The sequence below is a fragment of the Populus alba genome, chromosome 7 (genome assembly GCF_005239225.2).
Source record: "Populus alba chromosome 7, ASM523922v2, whole genome shotgun sequence".
Taxonomy (NCBI): Eukaryota; Viridiplantae; Streptophyta; class Magnoliopsida; order Malpighiales; family Salicaceae; genus Populus; species Populus alba.
In genome coordinates this window covers 1,002,938-1,019,922 of record NC_133290.1, presented here as the reverse complement: position 1 = coordinate 1,019,922, position 16,985 = coordinate 1,002,938, and the positions used below count along the sequence as shown (strand labels likewise).

The 16,985-nt window shown below is 35.4% G+C and overlaps 2 protein-coding genes across 2 annotated transcripts; both read right to left on the bottom strand.

Annotated features, from left to right (window-relative positions):
- Positions 1 to 3,656: 3,656 nt before the first annotated feature.
- Positions 3,657 to 5,994, bottom strand: LOC118061311 (DELLA protein GAIP-B-like). Its single transcript, XM_035074739.2, has 3 exons — positions 4,676 to 5,994; positions 4,179 to 4,321; positions 3,657 to 3,952 (listed from the first exon to the last, which is right to left on the bottom strand). The coding sequence occupies exons 1-3, from the start codon at positions 5,799 to 5,801 to the stop codon at positions 3,788 to 3,790; spliced, it is 1,434 nt and encodes a 477-aa protein (XP_034930630.1). The 5' UTR covers positions 5,802 to 5,994; the 3' UTR covers positions 3,657 to 3,787.
- Positions 5,995 to 16,016: 10,022 nt separating this feature from the next.
- LOC140955803 (DELLA protein 2-like) lies at positions 16,017 to 16,985 on the bottom strand. Its single transcript, XM_073410509.1, has 4 exons — positions 16,900 to 16,985; positions 16,422 to 16,767; positions 16,200 to 16,315; positions 16,017 to 16,122 (listed from the first exon to the last, which is right to left on the bottom strand). The coding sequence occupies exons 1-4, from the start codon at positions 16,983 to 16,985 to the stop codon at positions 16,017 to 16,019; spliced, it is 654 nt and encodes a 217-aa protein (XP_073266610.1).

Below are 16,985 nucleotides of genomic sequence, written 5' to 3'. Positions count from 1 at the left end.
GACATCATCATCCACATTTAAATCCATTCCACAAACTATCCATGAATTCCTGCAGCTCTTCTGCAAGGTTGATAGTATTTTATTCACCAAAAGTTGTTTTTCTGAAATTTCTCTCATTTTTGAAGGGAGAAAAAATTCTAATATGTAATCCACACTTCTCCTGTAAGTGCTTCTTAGCTTGATTGCAACGGCACCATGAAGGCCAAACTCCCATGCTTCATAAACAAATGGATAATCAACTGGATCGAGTTCAGAGACATCGGGAACAAAATAAATATCTGATAGAAGGGCTTTTCCAGCAACACCTTGCCCTTGCTCAAGATCAAATTCTGCACATATCTCAACAAATTCTGCTGCTCCTAAATCATTGACGTAGCAAGCAGTATCCTCAACGCGTAGAACATTCTTCCCTGATGGGGCGGAATCCGGGACCGGTGATGTACTGATCATTGCTCATCGGAGGGGTAAGCACACTGAGACACAATATTTAACGTGGTTCGGCAAATTGCCTACATCCACGGGAGAGGTTCATTTTATTTAGAGATAGAGAAAGAATACAACACATGGAGGAGGATCACATCCACTCAACTCCCATCTCTCATTGCTACATAGGGCAGCAGCTGCTGGTGGCAGCAGGGCTGCTGATGGCAGCCCTTCTCTTTCTTTCTCTCTTCTTCTCTCTACATGTCTCACAACTCTCACTGACTTCTTCTGGATGATCAATGTGAGGCAAACCTTTGACCATCTTCTTGCTTGCTAGCATCTTCAAACTCGTGAAATTCAGATGTCCAAGCCTCAGGTGCCAAAGCCATTCTTCACTGTTGGTGATGGCGCTCAAACACCTTGCTCCATCATACTGGATGTTCAAAGGAAACATCCTATTCTTGGACATTTTCACGTAGGCCATTAATCTGCAATTGTTGTCTCTAATTGCCAGATGACAATTCTCCGAGTAAAAAGTATAGCCTCTCTCCAAAAGTTGACCTAAGCTGATTAGGTTCTGTTTTATGGCTGGGACATAATAGACATCGGCGATGTAGCTGGAATCGCCATTTTTCATCTTGACTGGGATGTTGCCTTTACCTTTGAATGGAACCTTTGTGGTATCTCCAAAAGTAACTAGACCTTGCTTGGTCTCATCTAGATTACTAAATAACTCTCGGTAGCCGCACATGTGATTGCTGGCTCCAGTATCTAGATACCATATGTCCTCCTTTTTCTTATCAAGTCCTTGTTGGACAAGAAATGCAGTTTCTTCTCTATCATCCTTCTCTACATAGTTGGCTTGCTCACGTATCTCCAACGGAGCTTTCCATCGGCATTCAGTGCTATAGTGCCCAAACTGATTGCAACTATAACATTTGATATTCCTCTTGTCACGGTTATTGTAACCGCCTCCTCTTTCTCTGGGAGTGAATGCTTGTTGTCCTCGGCCTCCTCTGGTGGTGTTTCTGCCACCTCTTCCTCTAAAACTTGTATTCCAAGAACCTCTTCCTTGGAATTGCTGGAATCCTCCTCTGGATTGTTGACTTCCTCCTTGAGTGGTGTAGCCACTTGATGAAGTCTCCCCTTGCTCATATCTGTCCTTGAGGGACAACTTTGCTTGTAAGGCATGCTCAATTGCCTTATCTCCATTTCGCTTTACGATCTTCTGCTCATGAGCTTGCAAAGAACTCATAAGCTCATCTACTGTCAACTTGTCCACATCTTTGGACTCTTCAATTGCGACAACAACAAAATCAAATTTTGGATCTAGGGATCTCAAAATTTTCTCAGTGATTCGAGAATCGATGAGGGCTTCTCCATTTCTTCTCATCTGGTTGACTATCACCATAATCCTTGTGTGATAATCAGAAATAGACTCCGAGGACTTCATTTGCAATAACTCAAATTCACCTCGCAAAGATTGAAGACGAATCTTCTTGATTCTGTCAGCACCTTTGTATTTCTGTTGGAGAGCCTCCCATATGTCATGTGATGTTTCAGCGGAAGCTATTATCTCGAATGTGTCTTCATCAAGACCTTGGTAGATGATGGTCTTGGCTTTGTTGTCCTTCTTTCTGTTGACTTTCAAGGCTTGCTTTTGAGCCTCTTGTAAATCATCTTCTCTTTCTTTGGACTCTGGTTCATCATAACCAGTTTGTACAATATCCAAACACTCTTGTGACCCAAGAAATGCCTTCAATCTGATGCACCAACTATCATAGTTGTCTTTGGTCAGCTTTGGAATGAGTGTATATGTACCTTCTGTAGTCATTTTGCTCTTTTAATGACTATATCGCCTCTTTGGGAGCCGAATTTGGACAAACGGACACTGTAGATCGATCCGGAATGGTCCAAATAGTAGGGAACCGGTCTGACTTTGTTGAAATCGGGTCCGAAAATGGGTGAACCGGTCAACAAATCACTTCTGTACGGCGGGCGGTTCGCTGGGTTGAACCGGGAATATTCTGTGGAATATTCTGGGAATATTCTGGGGAATATTCCTTCGGCTCGGCTGAGGCTGGAACGCGGCTCGGCTCGGCGCGAGGTACGGCTCGGGCTTGTGGCTCGGCTGGACTCGGCTTGTGGCTCGGCTAGGACGCGGCGTATACGGCTCGGCGCGGCTCAATATATGGCGCGCGTGTGGCTCAGTCGTCTTCAACCTCGGGGCGCGTGGGATGCGCGTGGGCGATCTGGCTGAATATTCAGGCGGCGCGTGTGGGCTACCCCGAACTCCGATTTGGCTGATTTTTGCGGCAGTGAGTTCGTGTTGATGAGCTCTACACTTTGGAAGGATCAAAACTTGTTTTTGACAATTTTGAAAATTCGGATATACCCCAAAACTCTTCTGTTTTCCGATGAACGGGGCTCTGATACCATTTGATGGGGCGGAATCCGGGACCGGTGATGTACTGATCATTGCTCATCGGAGGGGTAAGCACACTGAGACACAATATTTAACGTGGTTCGGCAAATTGCCTACATCCACGGGAGAGGTTCATTTTATTTAGAGATAGAGAAAGAATACAACACATGGAGGAGGATCACATCCACTCAACTCCCATCTCTCATTGCTACATAGGGCAGCAGCTGCTGGTGGCAGCAGGTCTGCTGATGGCAGCCCTTCTCTTTCTTTCTCTCTTCTTCTCTCTACATGTCTCACAACTCTCACTGACTTCTTCTGGATGATCAATGTGAGGCAAACCTTTGACCATCTTCTTGCTTGCTAGCATCTTCAAACTCGTGAAATTCAGATGTCCAAGCCTCAGGTGCCAAAGCCATTCTTCACTGTTGGTGATGGCGCTCAAACACCTTGCTCCATCATACTGGATGTTCAAAGGAAACATCCTATTCTTGGACATTTTCACGTAGGCCATTAATCTGCAATTGTTGTCTCTAATTGCCAGATGACAATTCTCCGAGTAAAAAGTATAGCCTCTCTCCAAAAGTTGACCTAAGCTGATTAGGTTCTGTTTTATGGCTGGGACATAATAGACATCGGCGATGTAGCTGGAATCGCCATTTTTCATCTTGACTGGGATGTTGCCTTTACCTTTGAATGGAACCTTTGTGGTATCTCCAAAAGTAACTAGAGCTTTTTGGTTTAAAGTGGTGTTTGATCTTTGCTCAAAAATTAAAGTTGTCAAAATTGTGTTTTGACCATCCCACCGTGGAGAGAATTAAGAGGAACACTTGTAAGAGAAAGAGAGAGAGAGGGTGTGTTTAAGCTTTTGTGTTAATTAATTGTAAGCTTCGGATTTTGTAATAAAACCAGTGTGTTTTATCCCCTCTGAGTGTTTCAAAGTCACCACCAGTGGCTCCTCCCACCAACATTCCCCTCAGAATTTCTGGTAGGCTCTCTACCATCCAATATCCATGTTAGTGCCAGGGGCAGCTTATATACATGACACACATATTCTAATATGTCAAATATCTCAGCTGAAGCAGCAATCTCATTGATTGAGGGGCACTGCAAAAACCGCAGAAGCAATCTCATTCATCGAGGAGAATTGCAAAAACTATAGCAGGATATAACAAAGAATTTAGAAAAATTAATAGACAATCAAACTCTTTATGTATGAAAGAAATATTAAAGATTTGAGTATCCTATTAATCGATCTCCCTAGGAATCTATATAAATTATAAACAAATAGCAATCTGATAAAAAGCATGCAGGCAAATACAGGATGGGGTACCTCTGGAGACCACACATTTCCTTCTCTCATGATAGTAGGATCACCTTCTTCCTCGCATTCATTTTTTATTATGCTAAGATCATTGAACTCTAGACCTAACAACATGGATTCTGGACTGCCCACGTTCTCCTTGTTGTCCGATCCTGCATGATTAGCATTTCACCATGTTATCGACTCTTATTTAATAGCTTCAGCCTTTTAAATTGAGATGTTTCAGAGTTTTAATGATCAAATAATCACAAGTAAACCTCACATTCCCTCTAATTAAATAAATAAAATATGCAAAATTCAAGAACAAAGAGCTTTTCAGAGACTGTGAGAGAAGACCTTACTCAATACACATGAATGAATAGTTGCTAACCTCAAATATATTTTTCCAACTGACATTTATAAACTTGCGTTCATTTGTAGTGAAAAATAAACAACAATAATAATAATCATAGTAAAGAAATGTGAGGTGTTTGATATCATTTTTTTGAAACAAAAAAATTGTTCACCTCCATCAGACTGAGCAAGTTCGGGTTTCCATGCCGATGTGATTGCTAGAGGGACAGTGTATCGACATAGTAAGGGACATCCATTCTTTCCTTCTATAGTGTATTGAGTCAAGTCACTGAAAAGAAAACCCCTTACATGGTTGAACCACTGGCGAACAGGATGAAATCCTAAACCACGCAGCTGATCTCGCCACCAAGCCTGTGTTTCATGTCTCTCAGCATGCTGGATGTCCTCTCGCGCCACCACATTAGTGATCTGCCGCCTAAAATCCATCTCCCACGATATCTTGTTTTCGAGATCATGTTCGGGCGTATCTTTCTCTACGGAGTCAAATACGCTGGAGTAGTATGGGAATGATTGGGCAAGTCGGTCCAAGATATCAGGACTGTTATGGTTGGCTTCCAGTTCCACAATTACCATGATTTCTGGTCTGAGTTCCTTCAGTTTTGACAGAACTTTCTCGAGTGCACCGGGCACTAAGATCAATTTGTGAAGTTCAAACTCCCATTTCACAACTATCGCCTCGTCCTCGCTTGTTCTTTTGAGATTGAGAGTGGATTCAACAATACCTGCTGCAGTATTGGCAAATACATGGTCTAGTTTGAAATCTGTCAGGCGAAGTGTTTTAGCCTCTGCAGCTAGTACGCGATCCATTTCTTGGAGGTACTCTTCATTGTTTGACAGTTTAGGTCTGATATTTGTTACTTGGAAGGACATTCCACTGCCCACCTGCTTCACTAGATCACGCATCAAATCTCGAATCAGCATATTGAATTCCATATTAGAGAAGTTGATAACATGGACTTTCTTTTTTCCAACAACGGCATCAAGGATGGAATGGTGGCTGCTTTTTTCTGCAAACCATACGAAGGGAAGAAATCGCCAGCACCTGATGTAATATGAATCCGTGGAAGGTGCTAATGGAGTAGGATTTCGAGGATACAGTTTGTAGAGTCTCCGAATGAGCGCTTCAACATAGAATCTGACAAGTTTTCTTGCTGCTGTGCTGGTATTCGCATCATTTAGGCATTTAATCTCCTTGAAAACTGACTCTGCAAGATTCAGATCACCATCTTCAATCGCCTTAGCAGAGTCTAACAGTTTGTTGAGAAGAAGAGTGGCCATTTTGAGCAACAAGCAATAACAAATGGCTGTCAATGAACTGAATGACTTTACTTTAGTGAATGGGCGATGATCATAAGAAACAAGTGACCATTTTAAGCTGAAAAGATCAGCCCAGAAATGTCATTCTAGACATCAATTTCCATTTTCTATTCAGCTATTGCTTCCTTGAAATTTCCATATCAATTTAATATTTGGATTCGATAGCTTACTTTAAGAAGCTAACAGAGGAAGACCAAGACCTAAAACGCATTAGGTAGTTAATCATTTTCTTAAAGTCTTAAATAAGAAAGAAAGAAAAAAAGAGCAAATCGTTAGGTGAAGGTTACGTTATCTTAGCATGCGTAGCAAATAATAAAAAAGAAGGATTCTGACTGGTTCTACAAAATTATATGGGGAAATCGCACTGATTCTTCTTCATGGATAAAAAAATAAATTCAGTACGTTGCTTGAGTCTCTTTTCATTGACTTAGTCAGCCGGGGCTTCTTCCACTTCAAAGGCTGTAAGAATAAAAATATGATCCAGTCACTTGACGAGACACTAAACTCAAAATTAATCAAATTGAAAGATTTTTTTTAATTTATTAAATAATTTTTGTTATAATATTTTTTTAAAAAATCAGATTTAAAAAAAAAACTCACAAACAAAATAAAAATAAAAATAAAAAAAATGGAAGAGAAGGTGAAAACATTGTTTACCTAGAAACATTCACTTAAATGAAACAGTGTTTTCACCTTCACTAATAGGCCAATGCTTGGTTGATGATAGAATCGTTTTTGGAATATTTTGATATTTTTTAATTGATTAGAGACAAAATGAGTATTTTTATTTTTTTATGGTATCATAAATTTATATGATTACCCTAGAAAGAAATAAATTGTTCTGTCTAGAAATAAAATAAAAGACAACAACAAATATAAAAATAAAATAAAAGGTGAAAAAACAACGACAGTTGATTTCCTACTCTAGAATTTGAACGCAAGTGATAGTGTTTATTGATTCTGGTAGATGATGAAAATTGAATAGAGGCTATGAAGATAATTGATGGTGTGCTTGTCAAATTATATATCGTGATTTGTGTTGCTTGTTCTTTCATAGCGTCTTACAGAACTCAATTTTGTTTTTTTTTTCAATATCATTAATTACATTAAGAAGTTGTAATTGAAATGATGTTTGTGAGCGATTTGTGGAGTTGAAATTCCCATCTCACCACAGTCGTCTCATCCTCACTTGCTCTTGTGAGTTTGAGAACATAATCAACAGTATCAGCAGCACCATTAGCAGCCAAACGTCTCACTTCAAAATCAATATCAAACTTTTTGGCTGCTTCGTGAAGATTGTCAAGTGTCTGTTGGGTATGGTCAGCATCTACGGACAAGAGCGGTCCGGCAGAGGTCAACCGGAATGATGCCGGGCCAGGTGACTGCTCGATGATATCATTAAAACAAGTGTGGTCTTGCACGAAATTTATCGCAACACTGAACTCAGTAAGGTGGATCCTTCACGGGTTTTTCGGTTGTAAATAAGTAAACCACATGAAAGGAGAAAATTAATTGGTATTCTGTGTTGTCACGCAAAACTGAGCAGGAAGGTATTAACGGTCTATGATTTTGATAAGGACTCGTTGGCAGCCAGGATCTCCTTCAAGAGCATATCAATGGCCTTAGCACAATCCACCAATTTTTCGGCAAGAGAATTAGTGCCCGTCTTTTATTTTTTAAAAACAAATTAAGCCATGTTATAATAATCTCCTGATTAGACTTTTGCTAGCAGTTTTTAGTTTTAATGACGACCCAGTCTTAGAGTTTAATCATTCTTATTTTATCTAATTAAATTAATATAATTGATCACAAGATAGTGATGAGCTTGTAAAAATTTATATTTTTTGATTGAGATAATTATTATAAAATACTATTTTTTTTAATGGAGAAATTGAAGAAAGACAAGAGTTAATAACGTTTAAAATTTTGGTTTAAATTTTAAATTAAGAACTTAGAGTTGTCTTTTATAACTAGTTTTCCTAAGATGTTAAAGATGCAATATCTTCAAGGGAGAACTAAAATTTCATCTTTTTTAGATAGCATCAAAACCTTTCATATGTCTAAGAGAGAAAATAACTTTTACTTGTTAAAGAAAAAATATTTTTGACCCATTATAATTCAAAATAGAGTCTAATAGAATTACCATAGTCATATATATTTGGGTTTAATATTTTGTTAAGCCCAATAATATTGGGTTATTATATTATTTCTGATTCGTTTAAATGAGAATCCAAATTAAAATAAAATATATTGATTTACGTTACTAATCAAGAGATTTGAGATTTTCATGCAGCTCCCTTGATACCAGATGGGAAGATCGAGGATTGAAACAGTGATGAAAAACATCGTGGCTACAATGAAAACTACAAACTTATATTATTATTATTACAAAAAAGGAGGCTTTGTTGAGTAATAAATGGAGCTAGCTTTCAACAAGAGTGTGGAAGAATCTGGTAAGGCTTTCACCTCCCCTACCATTTAAGTACGTTGCTTGAGTCTCTTTTTATTTATTGAGAATGTGTTTGAAAATATATTAGTGGTTTAAAAATATTTTTTTAAAATATATTAAAATAAATTATTTATATTTTTTAAAATTTATTTTTGATATTTATACGTGCTTTAAAATAATATAAAAATAATAAAATAATAATTTTTAATAAAAATAATATTTTTAAATTTTAAAAAACATGATTTTCATCGTGTTATTAAATAGATCCTTAGTCAGCCAGGACTTCTTCCGCTTCAAGGTTGTGAGAATGAAAATATTATCCTGTCAGCTGACGAGACACTAAACTCAAAATTAATTGAATAAAAAGATTTTTTTTTTAATTTATTAAATAATTTTGGTTATAAGATTTTTTTTTTTAAAAAATCAGATTTTAGAAATAAAAAACAACTCATAAATAAAAAAAAAAACTTGAAAAAAAAAGAAAGAAAACATTGTTCACCTGACACATTTGAAAATAATGTTTTCACTTTCTTGCTTTTTGAAAAAGAAAAAACTAATAGGATTCACTTAACTAATTTTTTTTCGAAAAAACCTGAAGGTAGCTATTAATTAAATCATTCATTGTCTAAGCACCGATTATGGATTAATTGCAATCTGGAGGGGTCATAGGCATAGGGAAAACATAACTTTTATTTTTCCTTGTAAGTGATGAAAACGCAATTTGCTGTTCATATTCGGTATAAGCGATATGTCATATCTTGGTGTTTGAAATTGTATTTTTTATTTGAAAATTTATTAAAATAATATTTTTGATATTAACATATTAAAATAATAAAAAAACACAAAAAAATTAATTTAAAATAAACAAAAATTTGAAAAATTTTTAAAATTCCAGTTCAACCACGACTGTGCCAAACACTCCATAGCCATTTCAATATCACAAAATATTGAGACGGGCCTTCAAGCTTTGATGGGGTATATTTATGGGCTAAGAATGGATTTGATTGGGCAATCTGATGGAGTAGGCCTACATAGGGCTTTTATGTTGGGCCTCTGTCTCTGATTTGGATTCATTAATCTTCTTGGAAGAATTAAGTAACGCTGGCAAAACCCTATGATTGACAAATCTATGAAATGGAAGGTGCAATGGTGTTCATAAATAATTAAATATATTCATTTATAGCTTCTGCAATGTCTTTAAATTGGTGTCCAAGATTGATATGCGGTAGATAATTTATATATATAGTTTTTTTTGTTTAATAAATAATCATACAAAATACTATTTATAAAAAAAATCTAAAAACTCATATAAATTAAAAATATATCAATTTACCTGCTTAATAATATCCATATATTAATTCAAAAAAAATTTAGAAATTAATTCAATCAAGTCCATATTTGATTTTTCTAGGTGTAGATATATAATCTATGTATTAATTATATTATAGTTCTTAATTTCTAAAATCTATTTTAATCAGGTCATACTTAATTAAATTATCTCAGTTTAATTTTTGACTAATAGTTCTTAATATATGTGTGGCTCATTAAGTTTGTAACATGTTAACCCAAATACAATTTTTAATTGGATAGAATTAAATAAATTAAACAATTTAATTTATTATCTATTCAACAATTGATTAGTTTATATTTAAACATTAGATGCATTGTATAGCAACACGTCATGGTCCCAAAATATTAAAAAAATCATTAATGGTTTGACTTAATCTTTTGGCGACCAGTTTCTCAGTATAATTAATATCTTTTTATTAATAATGTTCTAATTAAACATTAAAGCATAAAGCATATTTATCATGTTAAATCATATTTGTTCTCTACATAATATTCATTGATCATTTGACTAAGATTTGAATTTTTTAAAAAATCTTATTTCCACCTTTGTCAAGGATTTTGTTGTTAATACTATTTGAGAACATATGAATTTTTTTTTAATTCACCTAGGGTGATAAATCATCTCTGAATCGCTAAGTGCCTTCATATAATTCATGTTAGATTTAATGTCTGCCTCTTTGTTACCTCGATTAAGATAACATGTAACATAATCAAAGTATAATTTTATAATTTTCTTTGCAAAATATTTTTATCTCTTGAACTTTATCTTTACTCTAGATTCATATATCAAATATTAAATTTATTAATATTATATTATATAAATATTAAAGATAAATTAAGTTTTTATTAATAATAAACATATATTCACATGAATATATTAATACCACATGTAACTAACCACTTGACTTCAAGTCATATTAAACTAATAGATTTTAGGTGTCTGTACATATTTTTAGTTCCCCTTGTGTTTTCCCCTCTATGTTTATAGTGTGTTTGTGAGTGTGGTAATAATTATTTTTTAAAATATTTTTAACTTACAAATACATCAAAATAATAATTTTTATTTTATTTTTAATTGCTATAACTTTTGCGTTTGGGCCAAACTTCTCCATTTTCTCTAACTTCGTCAAAGTATTGCCACACCTTAGATGTCCTCCTTCATTTGTTTCTAGCGCTTGCATTCAAACGAGAACTATCTCTCCCTCACCATCACTTGCTGGGTTAGAAATATTTCATAATTCCCTGAATTCATTCGAATTTAAACTGTAATAGCTCTCTGAAATAGCTGCTGGTTTGAATTTATAAAAACCTAGCTTGTTAATTAGGAGGTACGAAGCTTGGCCCGAGAAAAAAATGATGCTTTTAATATGCTTCACTTCATAGTTCATAGTCATTCATTGTGCACCGATTATGGATTAATTGCAATGTGCACATGGGGAAAAAGAACTTGTATTTTTCCTTCCATAGCAAACATACCATGTATTTTTTGTGTTTATTTTTGTTTGACGTGGGTCCGTTTGATTGTGTGGAGAGATGTGATTAAAATTGTATTTTATTTTAATTATAATTTTTAAAGTATTTAATTATTAACACATAATAATTTTGCATGAACTTTATTAAAAACTCTTTCTTGAAATCTTTGTTATAAAAAATACTATAATTCAAAGTACGGTTCGGCGCCACAAACCCAACAATTTCAATGTCACAAAATATTGATACGGGCCTTCAAGCTTTGGTGGGCTACGAATGGATTTGATTGGGCAATCTGATGGAGTAGGCCTACATAGGGCTTTTGATTAATTTTATGTTGGGCCTGTTTCTCTGACATGGATTGATTAATCTTCTTGGAAGAATTAAGTAACGCTGGCAAAACCCAATGATTGACAAATCTATTAATTGCTAGGTTCCAAGTTGTTCATAAATAATTAAATATATTAATTTATAGCTTCTGCAATGTCTTTAAATTCGTGTCCAGCATGTATTAAAGTTCCTTTCCCTTGCTACTAATTTTCGGAACCATATATAATATGCTGCATTTTGATTTGCATTGGTTTGCAAAAACAAATAAATAACATAAAAAAATAAAAAAGACAGAGAGACTTGGAGAGTTTAAAGCGAAAATTAAAAAGAAATGCACTAAAAAATAATCTAACTGAACTGATTGGTGAAGAGTTGTGCTTTTATTTATATTTAAAACAACCTAGGACCGTGGAAGTTATGGCACAATTAACTGTCGAATTTTGCATTTCAGAACCACGGTACCTAGAGGCAAGTGCAAAAGACAATAGCGATCAAGGAAATGATGTAGACTGCCCATATAGCACATCTGATGCCAAGAGGGAATGGAGTTGCTATTGCGAAGAAAAACGCTGTGGCCGCTAGGAAGAACGCAACTTTCTCCAGCACCTTGGATGCAGTCGGAATCTTTTTTCCAATAAACGGTGAGACGAATAGAGAAGCAAAGATAGCTACAACAGCTAAGGAGATCAAAATGATGGGGTAGTGGGCTTCAGAGTCAGCAGCCTGTCCGTACTGAATCGTGATTTGAATTGCTGCTGTGAAGCACAAACTCAGGAGTGTCTTCCTTAGTTCCGTTTCCAAGTCCGGCTTCGCGTCAAGAACATTGTTTCGCTGTGATTCGTTGATGGTAAGAGGCGGCCGCCCTCCTGTTGGTGATTGTGATTCTGAGGTGGTATTAGAAGAAGAAGGAAGGGGTTGCGATGATTGCGATTCCAGGTCGTCAATATTAGGAGGAGCAGCTGGCAGTATTGATGGCAGGCGTGATGTTATAAGGTGCAAGAGTTGGAGCAGAAATTCTGCAACCCAAAGAGAGAAATGATAAAATAAATAAGACTTAATTGGCACATAGATACACTTACATGAAATAAATACTTGGAAATTTAATTATCAACAAAACTTGCATGATAAACCTGAGTAAATCAGACTTAATACCATCAGGTGTTGTTGTCTTGGTAAGGTTGGGTCATGAGATAAGAAATTCAGATAGAAAGTAGTATAAAACTTCTTACCCACGATCTTCATCTTGATTGCACCAATCTTGATCTTTCCTGAGCATCAACAAGAAGAAAACAAAGAAAAAGAATGTCCGAAATTAATGACGGAGGAGTACGTAGAGGAAAGTGGGAAATATAAAAAAGAAACGATCACTTACCCATGATTTTGAGAGTTATATGTTGAACAGACAAGAAGCAGATACTGAGAGATTTGAGGGAGTCTTGTGAATTGTGATGGACTATAATTCAGTCTGGGACGATATATATAGAGAGTTATATGGTGAACAAACAAATGCTAGCAATAAGGACAAGGGGAACCACAATGTGGTGTGAATTTTGATTGGGCAATCTTGAGAATTTCTTGGAGAAATAGACAACATTTTGTCAATTGGGAGGGCCTGTACTTGTATGCGTGAGTGTGTGAGGGGGGAGGGAGGGGGGAGGGAAAGGAAGTATTATTATAGAAAGAAAGTAAGGTATGAGGAGAACGTGGGAGCTGTTTCTGTGTCTCCCATTCTCTACCATCCCTTTAAACTATTTTTTCTCTCATCTTCTTGGCTCAAGAGCTCTAATGCTAAACTAACAAAACTCTTCTTGGAGCAGCTGCCCTAGCATATATTTTTTTTGCCCTACTAAAAAGATTCCGACTGCATCCAAGGTGCTGGAGAAAGTTGCGTTCTTCGTAGCGGCCACAACGTTTTTCTTCGCCATAGCAACTCCATTCCCTCTTGGCATCAAATGTGCTATATGGGCAGTTTACATCATTTCCTTGATCGCTATTGTCTTCTGCACTTGCCTCTAGGTGGTTCTGAATTGCAAAATTCTACGGTCCTAGGTTGTATTTAGAGTGGTTGTTTTTAAGGTTGTAGCTATCTTTGCTTCTCTATTCGTCTTACCGTTTATTGGAAAAAAGATTCCGACTGCATCCAAGGTGTTGGAGAAAGTTGCGTTCTTCCTAGCGGCCACAACGTTTTTCTTCGCCATAACAACTCCATTCCCTCTTGGCATCAAATGTGCTATATGGGCAGTCTACATCATTTCCTTGATTGCTATTGCGGTCTGCCGATTGCCTCTAGGTGGTTCTGAATTGCAAAATTTGACAGTTTACTCCTCCTCCTGTGTTATTGTAGGGCAACCGCGGTTGTAATTCAACTTTTATAGAAACGGTGAGGATTAGGTCATGCATGTATGCTTATTACGCAGGATTGGTTAATTCAACCGCGATTGTCATAATAGAAATATGACACTTTCTTTTCTGAGCTTAATTTAAAAAGAAAATGTTAAAGATAAAAATGTTCTACAAAATTATATGGGGAAATCGCACTGATTCTTCTTCATGGAAAAAATAAATTCAGGACGTTGCTTGAGTCTCTTTTCATTGACTTAGTCAGCCGGGGCTTCTTCCACTTCAAGGCTGTAAGAATAAAAATATGATCCAGTCACTTGACGAGACACTAAACTCAAAATTAATCAAATTGAAAGATTTTTTTTAATTTATTAAATAATTTTTGTTATAATTTTTTTTTTAAAAAATCAGATTTTAAAAATGAAAAAAAAACTCACAAAACAAAATAAAAATAAAAATAAAAAAATGGAGGAGAAGGTGAAAACATTGTTTACCTAGGGCCCCATTTGTTTGCTGGAAAATAGTTTTTTTTTGAAAAGTGAATTCCGGAAAAGTGAATTCCGAGAAAGTATTTTCCGATGTTTGGTAGTGTAATGAAAAATAAGTTGGAAAACACTTTCCAGTGTTTGGTTATGTAATGGAAAATGAGCTGGAAAATAACTTATTAATATTTTTATTTTTCTCAAGTTTATTAAAATAATGAGGAACAAATCTTACAAATTAAAAAGTTGAATGAGAATGAAATTGAAAACAAAATATAATTTCATAAATTATCTCAAATAAAATAAATAATAATAAAAATAATACAGATCAAATCTAAAAAATTAAAAAAAAATAAAAGATGAAGAAATTAAAATAATAATAATCAAAATTTCATAAATTATCTCAAATAAATTAAGTAACAATAAAAAGAATGAGGATCAAATTTGATAGATAAAAAATTTCAATAAAAAAATGATAAGGAAAAAGCAAATAGCAATTATAAAAATAAGGACCAAAGTTAATATAAAAACTAAAATTTTAAGAGATGAAATTGAAAAATAAATATTCAAAACAAAATATATATAGCAATCAAAAGTTTGAGGATTAAATTTGATATAATCAGCAAATAATGATATTTCTAAATTTTTTACAAACTTCCGAAAGTGTTTTCCCTCCAAATTTTTCAGGAAAACACTTTCCTGAAAATCAAGCCAAATTTTCCTTTTACTGAAAAGTGTTTTCCATTGACCAACTTTTCTAATGACAAAGAAACACAAGAAAATTTGGAAAGTGATTTCCCGGAAATCACTTTCCGGAAAACAAATACAGCTAAAGGGAAAACACTTTTCTGAAAACCAAGCTAAATTTTTCTTTGACTGAAATTGACCGGGGAGTATTTTTCGTTGACCGAAAAGTGTTTTCCGTTGACTAGAAAGTATTTTCCGTTGACCGGAAAGTGTTTTCCGTTGACCAACTTTTCTAATGACAAACAAACATAGGAAAGTTTGGAAAATGGTTTCCCGGAAACTACTTTCCAGGAAACAAACATGGCCTAAAAACATTCACTTAAATGGAATAGTGTTTTCACCTTCACTAATAGGCCAATGCTTGGTTGATGATAGAATCGTTCTGGGAATATTTTGGTATTTTTTAATTGATTAGAGACAAAATGAGTATTTTATTTTTTTATGGTATCATAAATTTACATTATTACCCTTAAAAGAAATAAATTGTTCTGTCTAGAATTAAAATAAAAAACAACAACAAATATAAAAATAAAATAAAAGGTGAAAAAACAATGACCGTTGATTTCCTACCCTAGAATTTGAAGGCAAGTGATAGTGTTTATTGATTCTGGTAGATGATGAAAAATAAAAAGAGGCTATGAAGATAATTGATGGTGCTTGTCAAATTATATATAGTGATTTGTGTTGCTTGTTCTTTCATAGCGTCTTACTGAACTAATTGAAATGATGTTTGTGTGTGTTTTACCATCCTATTTAATTTATTTTTCTTTGTTTTTTGAACTTAAGAGAAATATACAATGGATATACCTTTCTAGACCACATAATTTCTTCTATAATTATGTGAGGATCATGAGGCTGGTTTTCATGGAATTTATCATAATTGTCTATATCTACCCCCACAATTACAGGTGTTCATATTTGACTCTGCATGATAGAGATATCACCCTCAACATGTTAGAATAACTACTTGATGAATAGAAATTATTGAAAAAAACAATGCTAATGAGATTATTCACCGCTATTGAGCTGAGTAGGATCAGGTTTCCTAGCTGAGCTGAAAATCAAGGGGATTCCCTTCCTGCGTAGGACTGGATTCCGATCCTTTTCTTCCAACCTGTACTCAGGCATGTGAACCCTGAAAAATCCGTCGTGAACGTCGGTCTTGCCAATGAGCGAATGTCTCATGCATGCCGCTCAATCTGGTCTGTGCCTCCCTGAGCTAATATATTACAAATTTGACTCCTAAAGAAGAACATATCCCACAACACCTTGCAGCGATTGGCATTGATGATAGCTTCGAGATTGTCCTTGTATAGGGAGTCAAAAACAATGGAGTAATAGAGGAACGACATGCAAAAACATTCCAAGAAATCTTGAATCTCCAGTTTCAGTTCTTTCAATTTTTGATAAAACCTTCTCTATTGCACCTGCCAGTGTGAGCGATTTGTGGAGTTGAAATTCCCTTCTCACCACAGCCGTCTCATCCTCACTTGCTCTTGTGAGTTTGAGAACATAATCAACAGTATCAGCAGCACCATTAGCAGCCAAACGTCTCACTTCAAAATCAATATCAAACTTTTTGGCTGCTTCGTGAAGATTGTCAAGTGTTTGTTGGGTATGGTCAGCATCTACGGACAAGAGCGGTCCGGCAGAGGTCAACCGGAATGATGCCGGGCCAGGTGACTGCTCGATGATATCATTAAAACAAGTGTGGTCTTGCACGAAATTTATCGCAACACTGAACTCAGTAAGGTGGATCCTTCACGGGTTTTTTGGTTTTAAATAAGTAAACCACATGAAAGGAGAAAATTAATTGGTAATTCTGTGTTGTCACGCAAAACTGAGCAGGAAGGTATTAACGGTCTATGATTTTGTTGATTTTGATAAGGACTCGTTGGCAGCCAAGATCTCCTTCAAGAGCATAATATCAATGGCCTTAGCACAATCCACCAATTTTTCGGCAAGAGAAGTGCCCAT

What these genes read in the sequence shown, in the direction of transcription:
- LOC118061311 (XM_035074739.2), bottom strand. Translation starts at nt 5,801, where the DNA reads ATGGCCACTCTTCTTCTCAACAAACTGTTAGACTCTGCTAAGGCGATT. An exon ending in ACTTGCTCAGTCTGATGGAG is followed by an intron (nt 4,322 to 4,675) that starts GTGAACAATTTT and finishes CTAATCATGCAG; the next exon opens with GATCGGACAACAAGGAGAAC. An exon ending in GAAATGTGTGGTCTCCAGAG is followed by an intron (nt 3,953 to 4,178) that starts GTACCCCATCCT and finishes CGGTTTTTGCAG; the next exon opens with TGCCCCTCAATCAATGAGAT.
- LOC140955803 (XM_073410509.1), bottom strand. Translation starts at nt 16,985, where the DNA reads ATGGGCACTTCTCTTGCCGAAAAATTGGTGGATTGTGCTAAGGCCATT. An exon ending in TGGCAGGTGCAATAGAGAAG is followed by an intron (nt 16,316 to 16,421) that starts GTTTTATCAAAA and finishes TCCCTATACAAG; the next exon opens with GACAATCTCGAAGCTATCAT. An exon ending in GGCACAGACCAGATTGAGCG is followed by an intron (nt 16,123 to 16,199) that starts GCATGCATGAGA and finishes GCCTGAGTACAG; the next exon opens with GTTGGAAGAAAAGGATCGGA.